Source organism: Stegodyphus dumicola, chromosome 8, assembly GCF_044657685.1.
Source record: "Stegodyphus dumicola isolate Sdum_Otavi_A_Nest chromosome 8, ASM4465768v1".
NCBI lineage: Eukaryota > Metazoa > Arthropoda > Arachnida > Araneae > Eresidae > Stegodyphus > Stegodyphus dumicola.
This window is the reverse complement of record NC_140775.1, coordinates 189,462,114-189,488,155: the sequence shown is the minus strand read 5'-3', so window position 1 is coordinate 189,488,155 and position 26,042 is coordinate 189,462,114. Positions and strand designations below refer to the sequence as shown.

Below are 26,042 nucleotides of genomic sequence, written 5' to 3'. Positions count from 1 at the left end.
TTCTCAATCATCAATCAATTAATGAATGGCGAAATCTGTAGCATGGTTCTAGATCCAGGAAAAACCGCTACGGATAGTTAAGAAAGTGACAAAGAAGTTACTGAAAATGAGAAAATTTCGATTAACAAGTTAGTTGGAATTCTCAAAATAGCAGTTACAGGACTTCAACAATGTAACTAAACAAGAGATTATGTCTGTCTACAGAATTAAAGAGAAAGTATTAGCACAAAAAATGAAGCAACTTTCATTCAAATAAATGTTTAATGTTTAATACTCTTTAGATCATAAATACTTCATTATTTTATAAATCACAATTTCATATTTTTAATTTTATAATTTCTACATGCCATCTTACTAGATTTAAACTCATGATCTATTATCTAAAAAAATTCCAAATCCAGAATCACCGAATTCCCAACGAGTCCGGATTTCGGACTTTGTACTGTATTACTTCCTCTGACTAAGAGAGGATGGGGATATCTTCTTTTGGTATTTAAAAATTATAATTATTTATTACATATATTTTTATGCTTTAATTAAGTATTCATCCCTAAAATCAATCAATAAACCTACTTATAAGCAGTTTTTTCCCCTTTGTATGGGTGGAAAGTTCATTTAAAAAATATATTCAAAGCAATTGTTCTATTTAGCAATTTTGAGGTATTGCGGAAATTCCTGCAGAAAATTTACCACAATTTCTTTGAAATCAAACTTTGCTCAGTTTAAAATCGAGTTTACAATAAGAAATATCATAGCTTGTGTATAAAAAACTATTTGAACTTGGAATACAACAAAATGAACACACATGAAAATGGCAATGGTGCTAATTAAAACTGAAGAATTGTTATTGGCATGACTGTCAATATTTGACACGTTCCTGAAACTTTAGAAAATTTTAATAAAGATGGTTGCACTTATATGTAAGTACCTTTTATTTTTATTTCAGTATTATCTTCAAACCAGCATACACATCTGCATGGTAACCACTTATGCAGAAAGTTCTTGGGTTAATATTTGTTTACCTCATGCAAACTTTTCACTGTATTTTGTATCATATTTTTACTAAATGGGTCAAGAAATAAAGCAGAAACTACCCATATTTCCTGTCATGAGGAATTCTGCTTAAAATTCATCAAAGTTTCAGTTCTCATGGAATGAAACTATTCAAGACGGAAAATGCATAATGGAAATGTAATGTTAGCAACTTTTCGCAAGGTGTCAGAATTAGGACTGGGAAATGGTTCACAGGAAATCAATCGCCATTTTATTTAGCATTGCTGATAGAAAGGGAAACATAAGCTGTAAGCAAGCACAATAACAAATTGCTTTATGCAGCCATCAAATAATATCCAACAAAAACAAAACAAAAAATACTTGCATAATCAATACGTGGATATCAAAAATGTACTTCAGCATGAAAAGAAGCCAATAAATTTTTATCAGTATATCTAGGGTACAGGCTAACACCAGAGTACTTATTCTTTCCCTGATTAATAATTCAATCACTGCAAAGTATACAGACTTAGTCTTATTTAAAGGTGAATACATGTTCAGTTGTATTTACCAGTATGAATGAGCAATTAAATAAATTTAGATAAAACAGCAGAAACAATAATACTGAAGAAAACATCTGTCTTTACATGAAGATATCTTTCCCACAATTCTTGATATTTCATATAATTCTAGTAAACACAATACTAGAATGCACTATGTTTTTCACAAGGGAATGGCAAAAACGTATGTTTAAAGACTTAAATTATGAACAATTTTCATCCTTAGATTAAAGTTTATTTTATAAACGAAGATCTATTCATTTAAAAAAAAATAAGCATAGATTTCTTCTTTTTCAAGAAGGAAAAATATTCTAAAATATATCATCACAAATATGCCATTTTGAAGTAAACACACACACACACACAAAAAAAAAAAAAAAAATAAATAAATAAATAAATAAATAAATAAATAAATAAAAAATAAAAAAAATAAAAAAAAAAAAATTATAAATTATAAATTGTGAAACCCTATAAATTTTTTTTAAAATAAATGCTTCTGTATCAGTTATGCAACACTGGTATACGAAAACTCTCTTACTAAAACAACAAAGCAGAAAGTGTTTATAAAAGTTATCTGTAGATATACTATAAATTAACCCTTTGATGGTTATGAACGAGTTCAGCTCGAAATCGAATCATGCTTCATAACGCGCGCAAACGAGTTCCGCTCGGGAGCAAGATTTTGACCGAAATGGTTAGTAACGAGCACTACTCGCGTAGTGAAATTTTCCCCCAATGCGCGCTGACGAGCTGACTTCGTTCGCCATTATTATTCTGCACTGATTGTGTTTCAAACGAATGCGGGGAAAAACAGCTGCCACTTTCGACTACCGTTTACTCCTAATGCTGCGCGAATTAAGTAAATGGAAACTGCTCATTTCCATAACCGTCAAAGGGTTAAATACATTTTACTCGCGAAATTTAGTTAGTTTTACTGTCTACAGATGGCAGTACGAGTTCCATGAATTTCTTTGCATAATGAAGGTGGATTTTTTTTTTACCTTGTTCATTTTATACATATTTTGGCGTGGTTTTAGGGTGTTTGTACAGTAAAATGGCTCAAAAGCGAAAGTTAGATAGGTATGATGATGATTATGATTGTGATACAGAAAGCTTATCAAGTTTTGAATCTGATGAAGACTTTGTTCACAGTATTTCAAGCTCAGAAGACGATTCAAGCGATGAGGAAGATTTTTCGAGTGTTCGACAGTGGTGTATAATTGATTCAAGTTCTCACGCTCCTAGCCGATTTAGCTTACTGGTGATGTAGGCATGAAAGCTTGCATGACAAGTATTTCTGAAATTCTCTATTAGAAAGAACCTACTAGATGATGTGTGGTATGTTGCAGCAAAAATGATGCTAATGGAAAAAGAATTTGCCGTGAAACACGTACGTATTGCAAAGACTGTAATGCCCCATTATGTGCAATTCCATGTTTTAAAGTATATCACACACAAAAAGATTTTTAGGTAATTACTGTATTTATACTGTGCTTCATAAAGTTTTACATTAGTTGTATTTATTTAGTCCTTTCAATTTAATATTTGTCTTATATTTATAATTAACTATTATTATTTATATATTTGGTTATAATCATTTATAATTTACTGTTTAATAATTATTTTAAAGTACGTAAAAACTGTTACTTATGTATTACAAATACTTTAAGAAATTTTTAAAACGCGCGAGGCGAGCTATCTACGGCATCGCCAGAGAAAGGTGACATTTTCGGAAGAACGGCGGGGGAAAACAGCTGCCACTTTCGACTACCGTTTACTCCTAATGCTGCGTGAATTAAGTAAACGGAAACTGCTCATTTCCATAACCGTCAAAGGGTTAAATACATTTTAATTTATAAATAAAAATTTAAATTATGAAGAAGTGCATTTATTGCTCCTAAATTTCAGAACACGTTATATAACAAAAGACATTAAAATTGAAAGAAAAACTAAAGATCTCACAAGCTACTGAATGGCAACATTTGAACCAGCTATGTTTGATGGAATAGTCTTTTGCTTTGAACAGAGCCAAATGCCTTGCTTTCAAATCTCTCAGTTTGCTAATCAATAACCGACTGTTAAATCTGAAGATCTTTTTTGAAGAATGTCAACATTCTGAAAGCTTGTATATATAAATTTATGAAAAAAATAAAAGTTGTATGTTTTGCAAAATGGTTACAATTGCCAAAGACTGCTTTCATATTCTTTCTGTTTTTGTCTGCCAATTTTGAGGCAGAATCATGTTTCCCGACTCCATTGCTAGGGCAAGATTTGATATTTTAGTGAAAGTGATATAACTCCTTTGAGATATAATGAGAATTTAATAATAAAGGAAACAGCATCTGTATATACTATATTGTTGTCGTAAAGAATTGAAAGTACACTGAACCGATGATAGCTTGGGAAAATAAATTTTCACAAAAGAAACATTTACAATTTCAGAATTTTCCACCAGAAGAACATACACAGCTCTTCTCAGTATCAGAAAGCACAATCAGTAGTTATACAGTCAAAAGTCGTTAATCCGGACTCGTCGGGACTTCGGCGATTCCGGATTATCGATTTTTCTGGATTATAGATCATCAGTTTAAATCTCGTAAGATGACATGCAGAAATTCTAAAATTAAAAATATGAAACCGTAATTTATGAAATAAAGAACAATTATGATCTAAAGGGTATCAAAATTTACAAAAAAAAAAAAAAAGCTTAATATTTATTTGTTTACTTTATTAAACATATCTCTTAATGTAAGTTGTTTAAGTTGCTTCATTTTATGTGATAATACTTTCTCTTTAATTCTATAAAAAGACATAATTTCTTGTTCAGTTACAAAGTTCCGCTGTTCAAGTCCCGTTAATTGCTGTGCCGAGAATACCGACTAACTTGTCAATCGAAATTTTTTCGTTTTCACTAACCTCTCTGTCATATTCTTCATGTCTTTATCCATTTTTTGCAGCAATTCCACTTTTTGTTTGTTGGACATCGAAACATACTTTTGTTTTGTAGATCCTTTGGAAGTTCCAGCATCGGAAATTCTATTTGACATAATCGAAAGTTCAAGTTTACTTTTATAAAATTGCTCTTACAGTCTGCAAAAAATAATAAGCAGGATCCAATTCGAAGATTAAGAAACAATGCAGTCATTAACATTAACTGAAATAGATAATTAGATAATTTTAGCTTACACCGTCCGTTATTCATTAAACGCGCAGGCGAAAACGTATTCTGCACTTGCGCACACGCATATGCGCAGTAGTCAAGGTCTTACGTGCACGTGTAAAACGTCTGCGCGCATGTGCCAACGCGGTGCATACGCAGAAAGTTTTTAGCTTTGAGGTCTGGATTACAGATCATTTCGGATTATGGGTGTCCGAATTAACGACTTTTGACTGTACTTGAAACTACTGAGAACATTAACACAATGCAAAGAACATCTAAAAGGTGAAACATGGAGATCTCAAAACTCCAAAGCCAGCTCTGAATTAAACACATCGGAAAAACTCTCTTCGGTCTTGATTTTCTTCCGGCTGCCAGGAAATGTCTAGTACCTTTTATTTCTCGAAATTACTTGAAGCCACGTACAGTTAAAGTTATATGTAAAGACTGGATAAGATTACAGTTATATATAGGTTATAATTATAGCTATTCAATTACACTACCAATTATAAGTACACAGAGACGCAACCAAATTGTTGCCAAATTTGCAATTTTTGGTGATTTCTCGCGAAATCTGGTGACAAAAATTAGTCGTCCAAACCACTGCCACATTGGCGATGTCTAGCCAATTTAATGAGAAAGCCATTTAAATCGACTTCTCCCTGCAATCTTCCTTTTTCTGACAGACCTTTGTTCTCTTCCTACTTTTCATTTTTACAAAAAATACTACAATTTCACTAAAATGATTCACTTATATACAAATTTTGTTACACTAAGTTGACCAAAGTAAGCCCTAACTAAAAGTATATCTAATGGTTAAAGAAAAAGTCTTTTTTTTTTTTTTAGAGAACATAATAATAAAATCCTTTGTGTTGAAAGACAAAGGACACAAAGAAAATAGTCTATAGTTATTTAAAACAAATTTTAAATGCCCAATATAATCTGTATTTAATATGAATGTTTCTAAAAAATATTTAAACAGATCATATGCAAACTGATAACAAAAACAAAGTCAAGAAATAAAAAATTGAGCACAAATAAGAATTAGGTTGTAAAAAAATTCAACAATAATGAACAAAGTATTCTAAATGCTGAACTAAGTGTTGCAAATGAACTAAATGTTCAACAAAGTTCAAGTTATTTTTGGATATATCTCAACTGAAACCATATATTGTACTTACTGGTTTTCCTTTATCAAATTTGATTTTTAAATCACCAACATTGATGAAGTCAGATGCGAAAGGTGCATAATGATATGGAAAATACCAGTTCCAAGAAGCACAGCCCTATGAATAAATTTTATAATCAATAAAATACAAAAGCAATATTAATAATTTCATACAATAGGCAGCTCAAAAACATATGTACAACAGAGATTCTAAAATTAGATGTTTTTTACTTTTTAAAATAAATACAAATAATCCTAAAAAAATTTATTCATAATCAAAAATATCTGATGTTTATAGTTTTCCCAGAAAATCAGACACAAAGTATTAACAAAAATATAACCTCCTCCAGATGATTGACTATTGTAGCACACGGTTTAATGCTATGAGAGTGGAGGACAGATGAATAAATATGCAACAGGGACTCGAACAATGAATGTGATTCACTCCATGATATTGCTTCTCATAAGATTAACAGAAGAAATTATTCCTATAAATATTCAAAACCTCATTCTTATACCCAGTTTAAAATTGTAAAACACTGCCCTCCCCCAAAGAATATTTAAAACATTATCAAACTTGGAAATGCTAGGAATTTACTACAGTCTGTTACATTAAAATGGGAAATTCAAAGTTATTTTCCATAGACTGACTTGCTTAGCAACCATGGGATTGATAACTGCAGCAGATTGTTCCAGTCACCTAATTTTTTCCTTCACTCCATTTCTGCTCAGCATGTGAATCAAGGCTGACCTGAACTACAATCTTGAGTGAGATGGAGAAAATAATGTTGCATGGTGAAGCTGACATTACAATCTCAAGAGGGGGGAGAGTAACAATGGCAGTAAAGTGCCTGTTTTTAAGAAACAGACAATTTATTAATTATAAAAAGCATTTATATATATTACATCTGCATACAATTTCATAATTTTTCCATCCAGTTTAGTCCAAGTTGTATATCAAAAAGAAAAGATTTAGTAGTTCCTCCCTCCACATTTATCCATCTCTTCCTTTTCTTCCCCCAAAGGTTAATAACACTTTTTCTTTTCTTGTAGATGGTTCAAAAGCAATGCATGGAAATGTCACTGAACAGAGCAGCCACTCTCTTTATGATTCTTCAGCATGTCTACAGAAGGCCCTTAATCGTTGCAACAGATATGAACTATTTGTATTCTCCCCCTCTTCAACTGACAAAATTCCCTTCTAAGTCATCTCTTCTTCCTGCTTAGGAAAGAACATACTTCCTTGGGGGTAATAGAGCATTGACAAATATACAGGGTGGTCTTAAAAAAGCTTCCCTGACATATGAATCCCTAGCGTCCCATCTGCTCAATCGATCAAAATTAAATTTCAGATATCGTTATTCAAAAATGTGCACCTGAGGCTGTGATAAATAAAACAATAGAGCTCTCATGGTTATGGTTACAGTAAAAAGAAATTAAATTTTCATGGGCATAACCCACTTTTTTCCTGCACAAACTGAAAAACCATAAACAGCAGCAAACTGAAAAACCGTATGCAGCATGACAAAAATTGCTCGCGTAAAACATTTGCAAAGAAGAGCATTACAAAGGACCAATGATGACACAAGAAAGGAGAGGGGTAAAAAAACTTTTATTGGAATTACAAGTTTTCAATGTGTCCACCACCACAGATGATAATGCACTGCATGTGGGAGATCATTGACAACAATGACAACAGGATTACAGCAGGAATCTGTATAACTTTTTATGGTATCTATCAGCTCTGATAAATTTCGTTGATTTGATGTGTGCAGCTTAGATTTCAGATAAACCCAGAACCAGAAATACATTCGAATGAGGTTGGACAATCACAGTTGCCATGATACTGAAGTTATGGGTGATGACTCTATCACACTATTGTACACATCAAAAACTTGTAATTCCAATAAAAGTTTTATTTCCCTCTTCTCTTTTGTGCTGTCATTGGATCCTGACCATACTCTTCCTTGAAAATGTTTTACATTGCTACTTTTTTTCATACGTGCATCGTTATAATGCCATTTATGGTTTTTTAATGCTCTGATTAATTTGTGAATGAAAAAGAGGGTGTTGCCATTCAAAAATTTGGAAACTTTTTCACCGTAACCGTAAGGGCTCTGTTGTTTTAAATCAACACAATTTCAAGCGCATACCCTCAAATAATATCTGAAACTTCATTTTGATTGGTTGACTGGATAGGCCACTCGATTCATATATCGAGGAAGTTATGACCGTCCTGCATATACTTATGCCTGCTCAACTCATAGGATTTGCATTATGGATCACAGACACTTTTTTCTCTCTCTTATATTTACATATTATAAAAACAAAATAAAACAAATTTAGTTCTGCTTTTAATGTTTTGAAATATTTGGGTGCAGTTTGTACTACAGGTTAAAGTTTTGGATCTGTTCATGTATTTGTTATGTAAGGCATTATTGTTCATTTTCTAAAACTAAATCAAATACAGGTTGCTTTGGTTCTTATTATAATGAGCTGCTTTACTGCTCTTTTAATCAGCAGTTTATTATATATCACTCTGGCTTTTGTACTCATGTCTTGGATCAAAGCTATCTTCAGCAAAATGTGCTAAAATATTTTATCAAAAGATTCTGCACTTATTTCTTAGTATCCTCTATACCACTGAAATGATATTATGCATAAGGTGAAACAGTAATTAACTACACATAACATTTTCTTTTAAACCACTATTTTCCTTCCTGTTAAAATAAGCATGTTGGCAACAGTATTAAGAAAAAAGTTTCCTCCATTGCTTTTTATTTTATCAGGTTCATATATTTTCTTCAAACATAAGACATAATATTATTTTAAAGAATTCAAGTTACCAGACTAGTACTTAATGATTTTTATTATACAATTAAGAGAAACAAATAGAGTGTTTGAAATCTCAATGATTACCTTAAATCCTGGTGGATACTATCGACCTTGTTTTGAAACATGTATATAAATCAGAAAAGAAATTCTTTAAATCATTTCCTGATATAATATTTAACCTATTATCAGCAGCAAAAAATCATATTATAAGGACTGTAAAATAAGAAAAGAAGTTTTGCTCAGTTGAAACAATCAAACACTTATATATAACCGAGAAAGGCAGAAAGCAACTGAATAGGCAGTTATGCTCTCAAAATAATGCTTTTATCATCCAGTAGAATCAATGTTACTCTTTTACTCATGCATCATATAAAAAAACTAACATAAATATCTTTTGTCATAAGCATTTTGAAAAATCCTACAATTTCAGGGTTAATTTTCTCAAATGCTTTCAAATACCATTTAAAAATATATAAATCTTAAATAAGACCTCATTTATATGTTTTTAATTTTTTATATTAAGATTTAATTTTAGTGTATAAGTAACAACATAAAAAAAAAAAAAAAAAAAAAAAGTTGCATTAGAAATTAATTAGATAGCCTGGACAAGTAAACATAGTAGTAGTAAAAGTAATACAATATGTGATCTACTGTTTTTGTTATTTATTTTTCAGATGGTGCCACTAAAATTAACTGTTGTTTTGATCATTTTTTTTTTTTTTACCATTTTATCAGATGTTCAAATTAAAACAATAAGAGCTGCCCAACTGGTATAATGGTTAGTGTCGCTGACTGCCATGCCGAAGGGCCCGGGTTCGAATCACGGAGAAGACATGGATGTTCGTAAATGTATAAGTGTTGGTGCGGCATGGCAGCACAGTCCTCTCATGTGGTTTGGTGGAAGGGGAAAGCAATTGGAGACCCTCGGACCTGTACCACCGAGCAGCTCTCCATCAAAATTGGGGGCAGAACTAAGCTAAATTGCACTGTCACCTGAATGGTGCTCAAGGCTGTTGCCAATGGCAGGAGTAATCTTGTGCTCCTTGCCACAAGGAATTTCATGGGCTTGGACTGACTATGTCAAACAAATGAGCATAAGCAACAACAACAAAACAATAAGGTTTTAGTGGTGTCATCTAAGAAATAACTAACTTAAGCAGCAGATCATGCTGATTACTACATGATTATCAAAACGTTCTAACACAAAGGGGGCATTCTTATAACAGTGTTCTTTGCTGGCACATTCATGCAAGTTAATCAATGGTCTCAAACACAGAAACCTTTATAAATGTGCCCTAGCATAAAGGTGTATGTAATCTTATGATGATCAGTCTTGAAATTGAAGAAATGCAGCACTCGTAAGGGAGAAAATATCTTTTTGCAGGTCACTACCACAAAAATTGGATTTTCATTTGCTTTTAATCATCAGAATAGGAACTGAAACTTGATTTGTACTGTACTGTCCACATTCTTCCCTCTCCCCAAATGTAAAACTTTTGCTCATACAGTGGCGGCCAAAATTGTGGACACTTTTGGAAATTTTTATGTTTTTGAACTTTGGAAACTTATAGAAAACGTTACGTTTCGCAAAATGCAAACTTGTATATATCATTTTAAAGAGAATTTTTTACTGAATTCAATACAAAACACAAAATTCAATTATTTGCAATACAAAAAAGTTATATGTACTTTAATATAAATAAAAAACGCAGTTATGAAGTGGTTTGTAATGACATCTATTGATGACAGAAGAATAAAAAGACTATGTCTCCAAGATAAAAAAATGACATCAGCGGCCATCAGAAGGGATCTGAATGATGCTGGTATTTCTGTCAGTTCAAGAACAATCAAGAGAAGATTAACAGATGTTGGATTGAGAGGTAGAATTCCACGAAAAAAGCCTTACCTTAATTTTCAGCAACGAAAAAAAGACTACAGTGGGCAAATTAACACATTAATTGGACAGATGATCAGTGGTCACAAGTTATATGGAGTGATGAAACTAAGATATCGTTATTCAGTAGTGACGGGCGAAAATATGTAAGACGTAGAATAGGAGAAGAGCTACATCTTGACTGCATTCAAGCAACTGTGAAGAACCCAGTTAGTGTTATGATTTGGTCATGCATGTCAACAGATGGTATTGGTCGCCTTCATGTCATCAATGAGACACTGAATGGCAGAAAATACATTAACACTATTCTAGAACCAAAACTTCTACCTTCCATCACAGATCTCTTTCCCAACAATGCTTCGTTTATTTTCCAGCAGGATTCTGCTCCTTGCCACACAGTTAAAATATCGAAAGAACAACAGAAGTTTCGTACAAAGAGCATTCAATTGTTCTCATAGCCAGGAAACAGTCCTGACCTCAATTCTATCGAACATTTGTGGCACCGTTTGAAAACTCTTGTCCGAATGAGGCGCCCATCATATAAAAGGGAACTAATTGAGGCTATAATTGTTTCCTGGCATCATTTAATAACGAAAGAAGAGCTTAAAACTCTTGTCAGCTCAATGAAACATCGATGTGAAGCTGTAATCAAAAATAAAGAGTACCCTATTAAGTACTGATAACTCACTGCAATCATCACTATCTAATGTATATCGATAACTATTATCATTTCACTTTATTTGTATTGCAAATAATTGAATTTTGTGCTTTGTATTGAATTCAGTAATAAATTCTCTTTAAAATGATATATACAAGTTTGCATTTTGTGAAACGTAATGTTTTCTATAAGCATACAAAGTTCAAAAACATAAAAATTTCCAAAAGCGTCCACAATTTTGGCCACCACTGTACATATATATATAAGAATGCAAGTAACTCTGTGAAGATTTCTCTTTTCACCAGCAATAACTGATTTGCTTAAAGGTGCCTGAGGAGCACCATGGGCAGTAGTCCTGACTAAAGATACATTTAAAATACAAACTCAAAAATAGTACGTACCTGATAGTAGTACTTAAGAACCCAACACAAACCTTCCACATAAGCATCAGCCTAAGCAAAAAAAATGCATACAATAATTATTTATTTTAATAGCATTTATTTAGTAATAATTAATTTCATAGTTTTTCTTTTCCAAAAGTACATACCACTTTATGTCTAAATTCATGATCATCTTTGCTAACTTTAAACTTCACTTCATAGTACCTATCTTTCCAACCATCTTCCCACAATCTAGTAAAAATAGAAAATTATTATTCAAAAGAACAAATCAAGTTTGTTACTAACATTACAGCGTCTGCTCCCTAAAATTAAATGATATATATAATGAAAAGAAATTAATATGAACAAGCTATTAAAAGTAACGCCACAATTAGCTTATAAAAAAGGAAATATATATATATATATATTACATATACCATATGAGTGGTCTGTAAGCTTTTGTAAGCAAAGAAAATCGTTAAGTGTATAATTGCTTTTTGCAGAATAAAGGTTTTTTAGCCTAAAGGGCATTATCCCAGAAGGGCTATTAATTTTGTTTTGGCATTTTTCGTTGAAAACTTTAAATGTCGGTTCACTTTTCAAACTGTTACCACCAAATATTACAGCCCTATATTATATTTAATGAAACTAAATAATGAAGAATCTGCATAAATGCATGTTTCTCGCATTGTGATAAAATGACGTTACCTAGAGCTATCAAATTTTGAATAATGTACGTTTCAACCCAAATACGGGCATCTGAAAGCCCAAATTGGAATTTGTTTTATTATCTATTTCATATTTTGTAAAACTTTTAATGAATTTTTAATTAACAAACTCAATGATTTCAAAGCGAGCAATGGCAACCCTGTATGGGAAAATTCTTTTTTTCTCCAGCGTGCGAGACTGTATATTGGAAATTCTAAAGGTATGCTGATTTTAAAATTATTTTCCGATATTGCTGTTGAACTGAATTTTATGAACATGATATTTAATAAATAAAGGTAATCAACAAAACGTTAATAAAATACCCCTTTGGGTGTAATATAAAATCTAAAAGCTTTCAGTTTTTTTTCGGGGGGGGGTCGGGGTACTACCATCTTCAGAAAAAGAAATGTTAAAAATTTCCTGGAACCCCAAAGGTTTTGAAAAATCCATTTCAAAGATCAATGCACAGTATACAAAGATTGCTGGATATATCACAGGCTGACTAGTGTCCGAGAGCCAAAGTAACAAAATATTGAAAATCCACTTAATATTCTATTATCGTTAGTGAATTCAGTGAGTTACACAAGACTTATATCTTTCTTCATATTACTTCATCCTAATGAATATAAATACAGGTATATTTCTCTAAAATTCTCTATAAAGCTAACCATCCCCACAGGACGGTTGTTCTGTGTGTTTTGTCATAATAAAATAATTCATCCAATTTAATCAAATAATGGATTCACCCATATGGTGTGGCTACACAAACCCAGGAATATAAAGTAAAGGCACTACCACAATAATAATATGGAAGTGGCTTGCGGTCCAAATATTTTTTGAAACCAAGCCAGAATGAGTAGCCATAAAGAGAAAAAATACAAAAATGCTACAAACCAGTTCAACATAGGCCACTGCATCTTTATTAAAAAAGTTCAGGCTTAGCATGCAGTGGTGTAAAATTTGCCACTACCGAAGTAATGGCAATGCACAGTGTGAAGAAAGAAGTTGTGTATCATAATATTACCAATCAGTTCAAATTAAAAAAAAAAAAAAAATTATGACACAGTTGTCTTTACTGGCTTGAGGTAGGTCTTTGCTAAATTTGGTAAAGCTCCTTTCCCTTACCAACAAGATAATAATTCTGCTTACACAACAAGGCCTGTGCAAGGAATAACTTCAAGAAACAGCCTTTGAAGAACTTGACTATAGAAAAGTCCACAGCATCATTAAACATATTCAGGGATGGCTTGAAATAATGAATGCAAGTCAGGCCCTGATTCATCATTAGACACATAAGTCAAGCAGCAATATTAAATAACAATAATTCTTGTAAAAAACTAGTGAATTTAAAAAAAATCTTCCAGATGAGTGCTAGCTGTGGGGACCAACTGCTCAATATAATTATGTTTCACAACATAGTTTGCAATGGAACAGCAGACATCAATACAGTCAAAAGTCGTTAATCCAGAGTCGTCAGGACTTCGGCGATTCCGGATTATTGATTTTTCCAATTATAGATCATCAGTTTAAATCTGGTAAGATGGCATGCAGATATTATAAAATTAAAAATATGAAACCGTAATTTATGAAAAAAGAACAATTATGATCTAAAGGGTATCAAAATTTACAAAAAGAAAAAGCTTAATATTTATTTGTTTACTTTATTAAACATTTCTTTCAATGTAAGTTGTTTAAGTTGCTTCGTTTCATGTGATAATATTCTTTAATTCTATTAAACAGACATAATTTTTTGTTTAGTTACAAAGTTCCGCTGTTCAAGTCCTAAAATTGCTGTGTCGAGAACACCGACTAATTTGTCAATCAAAATTTTTTTGTTTTCAATAACCTCTGTGTCACTTTCTTCACTATCGGAAGTAAGTTATAATAACGAGGTACTTGACTTAAATCATATCAAAGGAGTACATCGAGATGAAATACTATATTTAGTAAGGAATTATAAACCAAATAAAATAAAAACATCTGCCCTGAAGATAAGGACAACTGACAGATCAACTTCCAATTCATTGCTCGCCGGCCACATCGTTTCCCTCCCCCTGCAGAGCAGCGTGAAATTGATAAACATATTTCGGAATGATTAGATAATCAAAGGATGTGCCTTTATCCATTTTTTTTGCAGCAACTCCACTTTCTGTTTAATGGAAACATACTTTCGCTTTGTAGATCCCTTACATATTAGCAAATATATATCGGAAATTCTATTTGACATAATCGAAAGTTCAAGCTTACTTTTATAAAATTGCTCTAACAGTCTGCAAAAAATAATAAGCCGGATCCAATTCGAAGGTTAAGGAACAACGCAATCTGCAACATTAACTGAATTAGATAATTTTAGCTTAGCTTATACCGTCCGTTATACATTAAACGCACATGCGTAAACGTATTATGCGTATGCGCACATGCATATTCGCAGCCGTAAAGGTCTTACGCGCACGCATAAATGCCTATGCGCACGTGTCAATGCAACGTATGCGGAGAAAGTTTGTAGCTTTGAGGTCCGGATTATAGATCATTCCGGATTATGGGTGTCGGAATTAACAACTTTTAGTACATTATTCATACATTAAAATTACATAGACCATATAGGCTTTTCTAGATTCATCAATTATGCTTAAAAACAAAATAACTTAATACAACATTTCTTACCGCACATCATCTTCAGGTTCTGGTTCATCATCAGAATCTTCATCTTCTCGCTTCCTTTTCTTTCCTTTGGGTGTTTCAGGTTTACTGTTGGGCTGAGATTGAGAATCAGCCTATAAAAAGAATCATTCCAAATAAAGGAAAATGAATATCAATAATATATACTGATAAATAAGCCAGAAATAAAAGAGTATATTAATTTGAAATTAAAAGTACATATTAATATAAATTAAAATTTTACTATTATAAGCATTTCTAGTCAATGAAACCTTCCTGCGAATTTTATTTCTGTAGAAGAAGTATGCCCAAAGGTTTATGGCATTTATCAAAATGACATAAATCTCTGAAGAGTTCTTGCTAAGACTGTGAATATCACTCCATCAAAATTGCTCCACATTTTAAATAAAAACACACAAACTCCACATAGCAAACACGCATTACATAGCTCATCACACTACATTCTCAAAAAACCACACCAGCTCTGACTCAAACTGAAACTGAAACTTTTTCTCACACAGTTTAGGGGTGCTACAATGCCCTCTATGGGAGACCTCAACACTGTCATAAGCATAAACTTTTATCAATTCTTAAAACATGGAGGACTTCGCAAAAAAAAAAAAAAAAAAAAAAAAGGTAATATTTAAGAAGGAAAAAGTCTTCATACAGGATTATCTAGCCATTGTGAAACAAAACAATTATGAAATATCAGTGTTATGTGATGTTCCTTTGCATTAGACAAACCACTACATTTTTTATTTTAAGCAAAGAGCTTTAGAGCTATTTGCCTTACGGCGCCCAGTTTCAATTGAAAGCTTCCCACGGGATTAGAATCTGAAGATTTCATCCAAAAAAAGCTATATATATATATATATATATACAAGATAAAAAGTATATAAAACAAAATTATAATTTAATCTAACTTCTATTCTAAAAGTTCTAATAACTTGTCTGGATTGCACCATTTCTAGATCAATCCATCTTGCATGGCCTGCACAATGCTGATGGCATGGTTATTTTGGAATCTACACTCTAAGAACTGAAACCTTTCTAACTTACACCAAAACCTTTCTTTTAACAGACTGGGCAGATTGGATAAATGCGCAGTTAGCATGTAGCTCTGTTGCCAATCAGATGTCATTTCATTTCGCTTTGTTGTACTGCTAACTATGCCATTGTTTAAAATGTGATACTCTATATAAAATTGTGGTGTGCGTATTGCACTCATGATCATGTGCAATGAAAATATAGTTTCAATAATTAGTTCGTATCCAGCAATAGATTATGCTCGATTGATTATGCTACGTCTACGTCTCTCCTTCAAGTGTCATCTTTCTAATTATGCAGCAGTTTCTATCACATACATGTATATTAGTATATTAGTCACTACAAACCAACTTACTACAAATGACGCTTCAAAGCTAATTTTTGCAGCTGTCTTTGGCATTTAAACACCAGTAACAAAGAGTACATCCCTAAAAGTACAAACACTACACAGATTAAGAGCAATGAATACAAGGAAAACTGTTAAACAGACACTCACAGGCTGAAGCATAGATTCTAGTCGCTCTCTTCCACCAGACTGAGGCGAAGTGCCATACATCCTCATCTGATATGCTTCATGGCGGGCATTTTGAACTGGAGAAGGGGTTCTTGACAAAGACTAAATAAAAATTATAAATATGAAGAAAGTTAATAAAAAGTAACTAACACAAATATTTTAAATTAAAACAGTCTGAGATTGAGTATGTTGGAAATATTCAAAATCAAAATAACTTTATGAAGAATGGGATGTTCAATGAAGAGCTTTAAAATACTCAAGCTTTTTTTTTTTTTTTTTTTTTTTCCATTATTAGTGCAAAGGGAATTTGTCCCTGAAGGACTATTGTTTTCATTTAGTGATTTTGCGTTGGTTCACTATAAATGTCCGTTTCACTTTCCCAACTGTTGCCAACCAATATTAGAGTCCTGCATTATATTTGAAGAAATAAAATAATGAAAAATCTTCATAAATATATGTATATTTCTCCCATTGTGATAAAACAACAGTACATAGAGCCATCGAATTTTGAATTACGTAATCCTACTGTGAATATGGGCATGTGGAAGCCCAAATTTGAAATTTGTTTTATTATCGATTTCATATTTTGTAAAACTTTAATGAATTTTTGATTAACAAACTCAAGGATTTCAAAGCGAGCAATGGCAACATTACATTTTTATATCCAGCGTGCAAGACTCTGTATCGGAAATTCTAAAGATACGCTCAATTTAAAACTATTTTGTGATATTGCTCTTGAACTGAATTTTATGGTTTAAGTGCGATGAACGTGATATTTAATAAATAATGGTAACAGACAAAATGTTAAAAAAATGCCCCTTTGGACGTAATTTAAAATCTGAAACATTTCAGATTTTCTTTCTTTATATATTTCTTTAATTTTATTAAATATTATTAATATATTAATATATATATATATATATATATATATATATTAATATTAAATTATATATTTTTCCCCAAGACATACTGAATCGTGAGTTATACTTTACTTTAAACAAGTAACAATTTGGTAATAAAATGTGTCAGTTTTTCTCTCATTTTTACAGAGAATGACTTTTTTAATCATATTAAATTTAATTTCTTTGTATATTTCTTATTAAGCCATCTCTAGATGCATATAGCATTCAAACTGAAGCAGTGTAACTACGTTCACAAACACAACTAAATTTATTAATAAGAAAACTATAAATTATTTGTTGTATTACTATCAATTATGAGTGATTGCAAAGGGTAGTAAATACAGAATTTTCAAGGACACTATGTTTTTCTTTTCAAATGGGTTCAGTAATAAATGCAATTTCATCAAACTCTCTCTCTGTATCCTGCTATGTACTTCATTAAAAAAATACTTGCATAATTACATAAAATCTTAAAAACATTAATTCATCTCCACATATCTCCTATCTAGAATCATGTTAAGAACGTAATATATGAGGTGATGATTCAAATTGCTGTGAAAATAACAGTCAGCATTCGTAAAAGAATAAAAAAAATATGAAGTTTGTGTTTTTAAAATTTTTTATCAGGCGTTAAAAAAATTTAAAGTAAGTTTTATGATTTGCAGATAAATCATATGTGATTTTCAACTTCCTTTTTTCCTTAAAAAGGGAAACAACAAAAAAAAAAAAAAAAAAAAAAAAAAAAAAAAAAAAAAATTTTTTCTCTTTTCACATATAGTACAGAATAGATTAAACTAGTTGGCTAAAAAAAATAGTCATGTAATTCTTTAAATAATTTTTTGACAGCATGTAAGGTACAGTTAATTTATTACATCAAGACACATAAACACCAAAATAGAATTCATGAAACAGTATGCAAAGCTTTTCATCACTTCATACAGAAAACATTAAATGCTTCTGAACTGAGTACAAACTACATGTTTTAATTATGTGATAATTAAAGAATATGATTATTAATAATTACTAAGTAAAATTTTTAAAGATATGAAACTCGGGAAATACTGGCACAGTGATATCAAAATGCTGAAATTTTACAGCCAATTTAAATAAATTTTTTTACACATGAACTATAATATAAAAAAATACTTCAATAATTGCTTCAATAGAATAAAGTTAAATTTTATTTTAAATAATTTAACAAACATTCTTTATTTGTAAAAAGCAAATTAAAAGAAAATTTTAAAGTTAATTAAAAAATTTAATTTAATGCAAACAAATAAATGATTAATGTTGTGCGAACTAATCTACAATATCATTTAAATTCTGAGAGTATATATAAATCAAGTGCAAGTATCAAATTCATGAATAAATATAAAATTCTAAAAATTATTTAATCTTAAAAAATTATTTAGAAAAATGCATAAGTGAATGATTGTTGAGCAGGCAGGAGTCAGACTTATCAAGGGAAAGTTGCCTCCAAACCTAACTTTAAAATTTGCTTTTTACGAATAAAGAATGTTTGTTAAATTTAATATATATATATATATATATATAATGAACATTTTAATTTTGATATTTTAATTTTTTAATTTTAAAAATATTGTGATTATACATAAAGCATCTTTCCCACAGCTCAGAACTTTTTATTTAAAAATATTTATTTTTTTCCCAAAGTTTAAGAAAAAGGATAAAAATAGAAAAGTATATATTTTATGACAAATATACACTTTTTGGCTACAGATTCTAAGAAAATTTTATTGAAGGGTAAATTGCTAATCTGATGATATAAACGTTATTTATTTATTTCAAAACAGTTAAGGATTTTTAAAATGAATTATGAAAGGCACTAAAAATTCGATTCTCCTACAGTAAACACTAACCTCATAGCAAACTCACAAAATTTAAGCCCAAATTTTTTTAAGCTTATGCATCAAGTTTAAACATTAGACACACATAAAAGTATTTTCCTTTTTATTCGTAAATCTTCCATTTATTCATGACATATATCATTTCCACTTTTTCCTGCATAATCAAATTATGTTATAGAAAGGCAACATAAAATTTCTGACAAAATTACGAAGAAAATTATCAAATCTTATTTCACAACTTTAATCATATTTTCAGAATTTGAAATATTTTAGAGAATTTTATAATTTTTTACATGATAGATATCTTTTTTCCCTTTCTTTTTTGTTTGTTTGCCACCACAAAATAAATGCATAAATATTATACCTTATAAATGAATTACAAAAGAAAAGTCCATTTGTTTGTAGTTTTATTTCATAACAATAAGCAGTTTAAATCTGTATAATTTTTTTTAGCTCTCAATACCTTTTCTCTTAAATAATAATTTCTAAACCCTCCAAGGATAGAAAGTTAGCTTTCCAATTCATTATACATGAAAAATTCTGCCTGCTCCTGGCAGATCAAATTTTAGGTTTGATGCAGATTGGAAGAAAAGGGGTCAAGGTACCAAAGTATCATTTTAGAATTATAAGAAAGAACATATAAATGGTATTTTGGAGGAGAACTTTAGAGTTTCAGAGACAAACCCTTAATGTTTGGTGATTTACACTACTCTAAAGATGTCTATTCATTAGATCTTATATGTGATTTATTTAAAAAAAACTGTTTTGTTCTGAAACACAAAGTTGAAAATAATAAACTTTAAATGCTAATTAATTACAATATGTTAAAAATAGATTTTAAATCATTTTAAAAAGAAAATAATGGAAAACACACACACACACACACAATATTTGTTTATTCTAGAAAGTCACAGCTAAAATATATGCAAACAATATTATTAAACATTCTAAAATTTAAAATAATAATACTGAACAGCAGAATAGCAAAATAAAATGATACAGATTCTAATGTATTTAAAGGATTAAACAAAATATAATTGAAAAATTTTATGACATAAGATCTTTTAAAACATACCATGGGACTAAATTGCCCACCTGGAGTCCAAGCAGGTCTGTCGTCATTCATCTAGGAAAAGATTTTTAGATTAAAGTTGATGCAAAGAATAATTCAGATATTGTTCACTGCATGAACACACAAAGGAATTTTTTATAAACTGTATAATTACTTAAATCAAAAACTATATATAGTGAAGTTAGTGAAACTTCAGTTCACAAATTTATATATATAGTGAAACCTCATTTCACAAATTTATGTTCATTCTCGAAGGTGTGTTGTCATCTGAAATGTTTGTAAACTGAAACTATTTTTCCAGAGGAATTATAGTAAAGTGAATTAATCAATTCCTAGACCATGCAGTTGCATTTTAAACTTTACAATAATACTTTAAGCATAGGTTCATATAACACAAAACCAATGGAAATTATAAAATATAAGACAGACCCCCCCCCCCGAAAAAAAGAAAAGAAAAAAAAAAAGAAAGGGGAAAAGATAAACTATATTAAGCAAATAAAATGAGATGAAAACTTTACACAATCCCCCCCCCCCCAAAAAAAAAACTCAACATTGAAGACCTCAGTCAACAATATAATCTGGCCATAAGTTAAACTGATTCGAATTCACTAGCTTTTAAATTACATGGCCCTTGTTAATGAATGAAATGAAAAGACTTAATAATGTTCCCAGAAGTCCCGGAGTGTTATTTATGTTTCAATGGTTACTTAAACACCTTTGAAAATCATTTGTTGTTAATTTCAGTCTCTATACCTCGACACATGTTGGGCAGCCAGCAAGTTGTTTTTTTTTTTTGATTCAGATAAATTGTTTACAAACTAATTTATTCATGAAAAGACGTATTTGTAATCTGATGTTTCACTGTGTTTAAAAATTTGACAATAATTACTACTACACGAAAAACAGATTATAAAATTTTTAATGAAAAGGAAGACAGGTTAAGATGATTCACTTATTTTAAAAGTTGAGTCAGTGTTTAAAAAGTTAGCACAAATGCTTAAAAAGATACACTTAAGGAGAAGATGATTCTACATTTTTAGTTCTGCACTATATTTTGCTGTCTCTAAATAAATAGAATTTTATATCATGTACTTTTTTCAGTAATTTTCAATAAAAATCCCTTTCAAGAGAGACACATGAAATTTTACTTAAATAACTGATTTCAGAAAACATGTATGAGAACTGCATAAAATTCTGCTTAGAAAAAATTATTACCTTCATTCGTTTCTTTCTGTCCTTTTGTCGTGCACGAAAAGCCAACTATAAAAAATAATGACCAGATTAACAACAGGAGTATTAAAATTTTTTATAAGTACTGCTTACAAGTATGTATTGCCATAAATTATTTAACAAATTAGCAACAGTTCTGAATTAAAACTAAAAATTTCTAATCTGTTAAAAATTTGATATAATTTTATTATTACCATTTTTTCATATCGCAAACTAAATTACTATGAGCAAAACCCATTAAAATGAAATCAAATAATAACAGTTTATGACAAAACACAGGGCAGAGAATAAGAATAAAACAGTGCGTAATATATTACAAGAAGCCAAAAGCCATTATTATTTTGTTTTTCCCAATGGCAGGTTGTGAACAGTTACAGTTTTGTAACAGAGTCCTTTAATCTATACTAAGGCCAGATGTGGTGGTCTCTTTATTATGGAGGCACCTAATAGGTGGGCCACCATTGCCTCCTATGAGGGGATGGACAGTTAAAACCATGCCTTCTCCGGGATTCGAACCCAGGCGCTTCGGTATCGCACTCAGGCTCCCCTAACCACTATATTGTCTGGGTGGCCGCCAAAAGCCATTATAATTACTTGTAATTTTATGAAAATTTAATTAAATTAAAACATTTCCATATGAGAACATGAAAATTTTCATATTTTTTTCTGAGTAATTCTGATTTAAATTTTATTAAAATACCATTTATTACATCTCACAAACTTCAGATTGTGAAAATTACCTCAGATTCCTGTCGTCTTTTAAAGATTTCATCTTCAACTTCACCTAAATCTGTAAAAAATATATAAATAAATAAATAAAATAAAATATTACAATATCTTGGTAAACACATCCACGATTTATATACATACCTACAGTATTATAGCAAGGATGGCTTTAAAATGTAAAACACTGCAATATTAGATGAAAAACTCAAATAGACTTTTTACTCTACTATTCTTAACTGTCCAGTTTAAAATGTAAAACACTGCAATATTAGATGAAAAACTCAAATAGGCTTTTTACTCTACCATTCTTAACTGTCCAATTTAAAATATATCAAACAAATTTAAAATTTAGTAAGTAATTTCAATACATTCTTCTGTATGCAAAATAAATTGCGAAGATAAACATACAGGTTATTAGACTAATTTATAAAATAAATTCAAAATTTACCCATAAATTGACTTACATACATAAAAATCACAATTAAAGTAATGAAATCTAATAGCTTATCTTAGTCACCCAATTATTCAATTATGATTTATTACTACAAATTGTAAAAATGAGGCACTTTAATACACAAAAAATGCTCCACAGTTGAAAACTGTATTTGACTTCTATTTTTAAGAGAATAACAATACAGTTTTAGATCCAAAACATCAACGATTATGTTGCATAACATAATCACTAGCAAATTTGTTCTTTAAAGAAACATCAGTGAAGCAATAACATGCAAAAATTACAAAACTAATTATATTCGTATCTCAAGGAATTTTAACCAGAAATGCTAGTTTCTCACTAATGCTAGTTTCTCACAAATGCACACTTAGTTACTTACGTTATACTTAATAAATTTAACATTCAATACATGATTATAAGCATTGCTAAAATTAGGTAGGTTATTTTAAAGCATTTTATAATTATAACATAATTTATTTTAAAGTAAAGAACCCATTAAATCAGTTGTACTGATTAATTAACTTTGTCATGCTGGAAATACATGAGAAGAAATATTTTGAAAATATACCTGTCAAAATCAGCTGAACTCTACATAATTCAACATCACCGCTATTTGTAACATATCCCTGAAAAGGGGAAGAAATTGTTACCAGTATTTTATGATTGTCAATTACATTTATAAAAATTGTAAATAAAATAGTTACAACATCAGGTTCAAAATTCCTCAAACAAAATAATACAAAAGTTGGAACTTTAAAAGTTTCAATTATTTATTAACAATTAAAAGAGATATTTCTGAGAAACTTTTATTGCAGACACGAATGTTATATGTAAATAGTTACCAACAATATAGCAATGCCTGTTCACCTGCAGCAATACCTGTTCTTCTCATGATTCTAATGGAGAAAACTGTTTCATGAAGAATCTTTGTAAAAATTTGGATACAAATGTCATAAAACTCTTCCTTTATTTTAACGCTCGTATTATAATCATAAGGAATTCCGTCATGTGAGCATGGTGCACGATAAAACACTTCTCAGCTCCACCAAGTGTCAGCACTTTTTTTACTGAGCTGGGAAGTAGGTTAAGTTTCAAATACAAACATTAATATTGCACTGATGGCTGCTCTTAAAATACAGTATGCATTAGAATAGTGCCATCAAAGCTAGATTTCAGAATCAGTGTAATCATCAAATTGCAGGTGTTCAGGTCAACTCTTGAATTTTGTAGTGATCTGTAATGATACCACTGCTTGATTAATGCTTGAATTTTAGTTCCCACATAATCTGGTTTAAGTCAAGCCAAATGACACAGCATAAGAAAGCTTCTACTTCACATTCACAGTGCTAAATAGGTTTGAATAACATCCTACAGCAGGCATTTCTGTATTTCAACAACTCCATTATTCTTGTTTTAAAAATACTGCACTACACAACTTCATCTGCAAACTCACGAGATTTTTTTTTTGTCCTCACATATGTGCATAGCATCATAAATAAGAGTTTTTTTATTGTAAGGTAGGTTAACAATTAAAACAGTGGTACCTCAGTATACATCATTATCTCTCTTAAACGCGATGGCCGGCTTCCAGTCATGAGATGTTTTGTTACTTGGTATATACTAGCTTATAATTTAAGATATTTTGCTTTCTTACTTTCATTAATAATATAAATGTCATCTTAATGAATGTAAATTTATGAAAATAGAGACTAAATTAGGTAAATATACAAATTTAGCTAATTAAGGCTGTTTAAATAAAGGTATTCATAACAGATCACAAAACCCAGGCTGCTCAGAGGGTTAATCTGTTCCAGATTCCAGATTCTTGGAGTTATACCAAACTGGATATATATCAAATGAACTTTCTGATAAGAAATAAAAGGAGAACAATGAATCTGTTCTCATAAAAAATATTGTTATAATTACAATACTAATTAATACTAAAATACAAATGCACTAGATGAAATATATAGAAAAATATTTATGCACATTGTGCATAAATATTTTTCTGTTATTCAAAAAAAAAAAAAAAAAAATTCCAACATGCTTTAATGTCAGTGATCTTTGTTTGGTAATCAATTTTACCCTCATGTCAATGTAAGCAGATTTAATTTTATCTTTCTTTTTCACTATTGTAGATAGTTCACTTTCTTCATGCCATCTTCATACTTTTAAACACCTTTTATGATCCTAACCCATTTCTTCATTGTTTGACACTTCTTATTGACTTTCTTAAAAAATATTGTTCATAAATTTACAAAAAATAACCAAAAATACACAAAGTTATGTGAAAATTCAGATGTGAAAATAATAGCAGCAGGAATAGTGTCGTTCGTGGGCAGTCGAAGAATTGTCTCAAAAAAGGTAAACAAGTAGTACACCAAGTGATGACTCATCAAGCTTGAGTCGTATTCCAAACAAAAATTTTCATGTCTAAACAGAAACTTATATCAAGTTGGTTTATTTTATAACAGCCATATACCATGGTCCTATTATAACAGCATATAAGTGAGAAGTAAAAATTATATTTTATAGCATATACACAGCAGAATTGAAACTATTAAAGTTCCAACCTATGCACAAAACAGCAAAAAGGTAAAAAAAAAAAAAAAAAAAAAAAAAAAAAAAAAAAAAAAAACTGCAACATATTTAAAGATTTTAGAAGAATTAAAAAGACTTTTTAATGACAGAATAGTTTTAAATTTATTGCCAAATGATTTCTCTTCTCTGACATTATATAGTTGTACAAACTCTGATGCTGTGTCTCTATGCTTTGATACTACATCTCAACATCTGAGTAATTTTAGAAGAGTAAAATTATATAAAAACATGTCAAAAATTGATTTGAAAAATCAGAAAAATATGATAGATGTAAAGATTTGAATAAAACCAGGAAAATGACTCACTTGAAGGAGTTATATGATTTTATGCATCAAAGAAGCATGCTGTTTCAAAAACACGAGTTATGTGAAATATTTAAAAAGGTGGCCAGGGAAAAAAAAGGGGAGAGGTGTCTGCTTTTTATAAGTAAGTTGAAATATGTTGTTGTGAACATAAAACATCTACAGAATTTCCGGCAGATCAATGATCAATATACAATTGAGAATTATTTAAAAGGCAATATATTATCTTACGTTTCAGAGGATTTTTGTGATAAGATTGAGACATAAAATGCTAAACATTTAAAAATATATATTGGTAATGTTACTATATTATGT

At 30.3% G+C, this 26,042-nt stretch overlaps 1 protein-coding gene across 1 annotated transcript in view; it reads right to left on the bottom strand.

Annotated features, from left to right (window-relative positions):
- Nucleotides 1-26,042, bottom strand: part of Rat1 (5'-3' exoribonuclease 2 Rat1) — a 184,175-nt gene that overhangs the window by 131,763 nt on the left and 26,370 nt on the right. The window contains exons 14-22 of the mRNA XM_085822832.1: nucleotides 23,393-23,450; nucleotides 22,385-22,434; nucleotides 21,630-21,674; nucleotides 20,418-20,468; nucleotides 16,555-16,674; nucleotides 15,018-15,127; nucleotides 11,813-11,897; nucleotides 11,667-11,717; nucleotides 5,892-5,996 (exon numbers count right to left, since the gene is read on the bottom strand). Coding sequence (XP_085678958.1) covers nucleotides 5,892-5,996; nucleotides 11,667-11,717; nucleotides 11,813-11,897; nucleotides 15,018-15,127; nucleotides 16,555-16,674; nucleotides 20,418-20,468; nucleotides 21,630-21,674; nucleotides 22,385-22,434; nucleotides 23,393-23,450 — 675 coding nt within the window. The remainder of the gene's footprint in view (nucleotides 1-5,891; nucleotides 5,997-11,666; nucleotides 11,718-11,812; nucleotides 11,898-15,017; nucleotides 15,128-16,554; nucleotides 16,675-20,417; nucleotides 20,469-21,629; nucleotides 21,675-22,384; nucleotides 22,435-23,392; nucleotides 23,451-26,042) is intronic.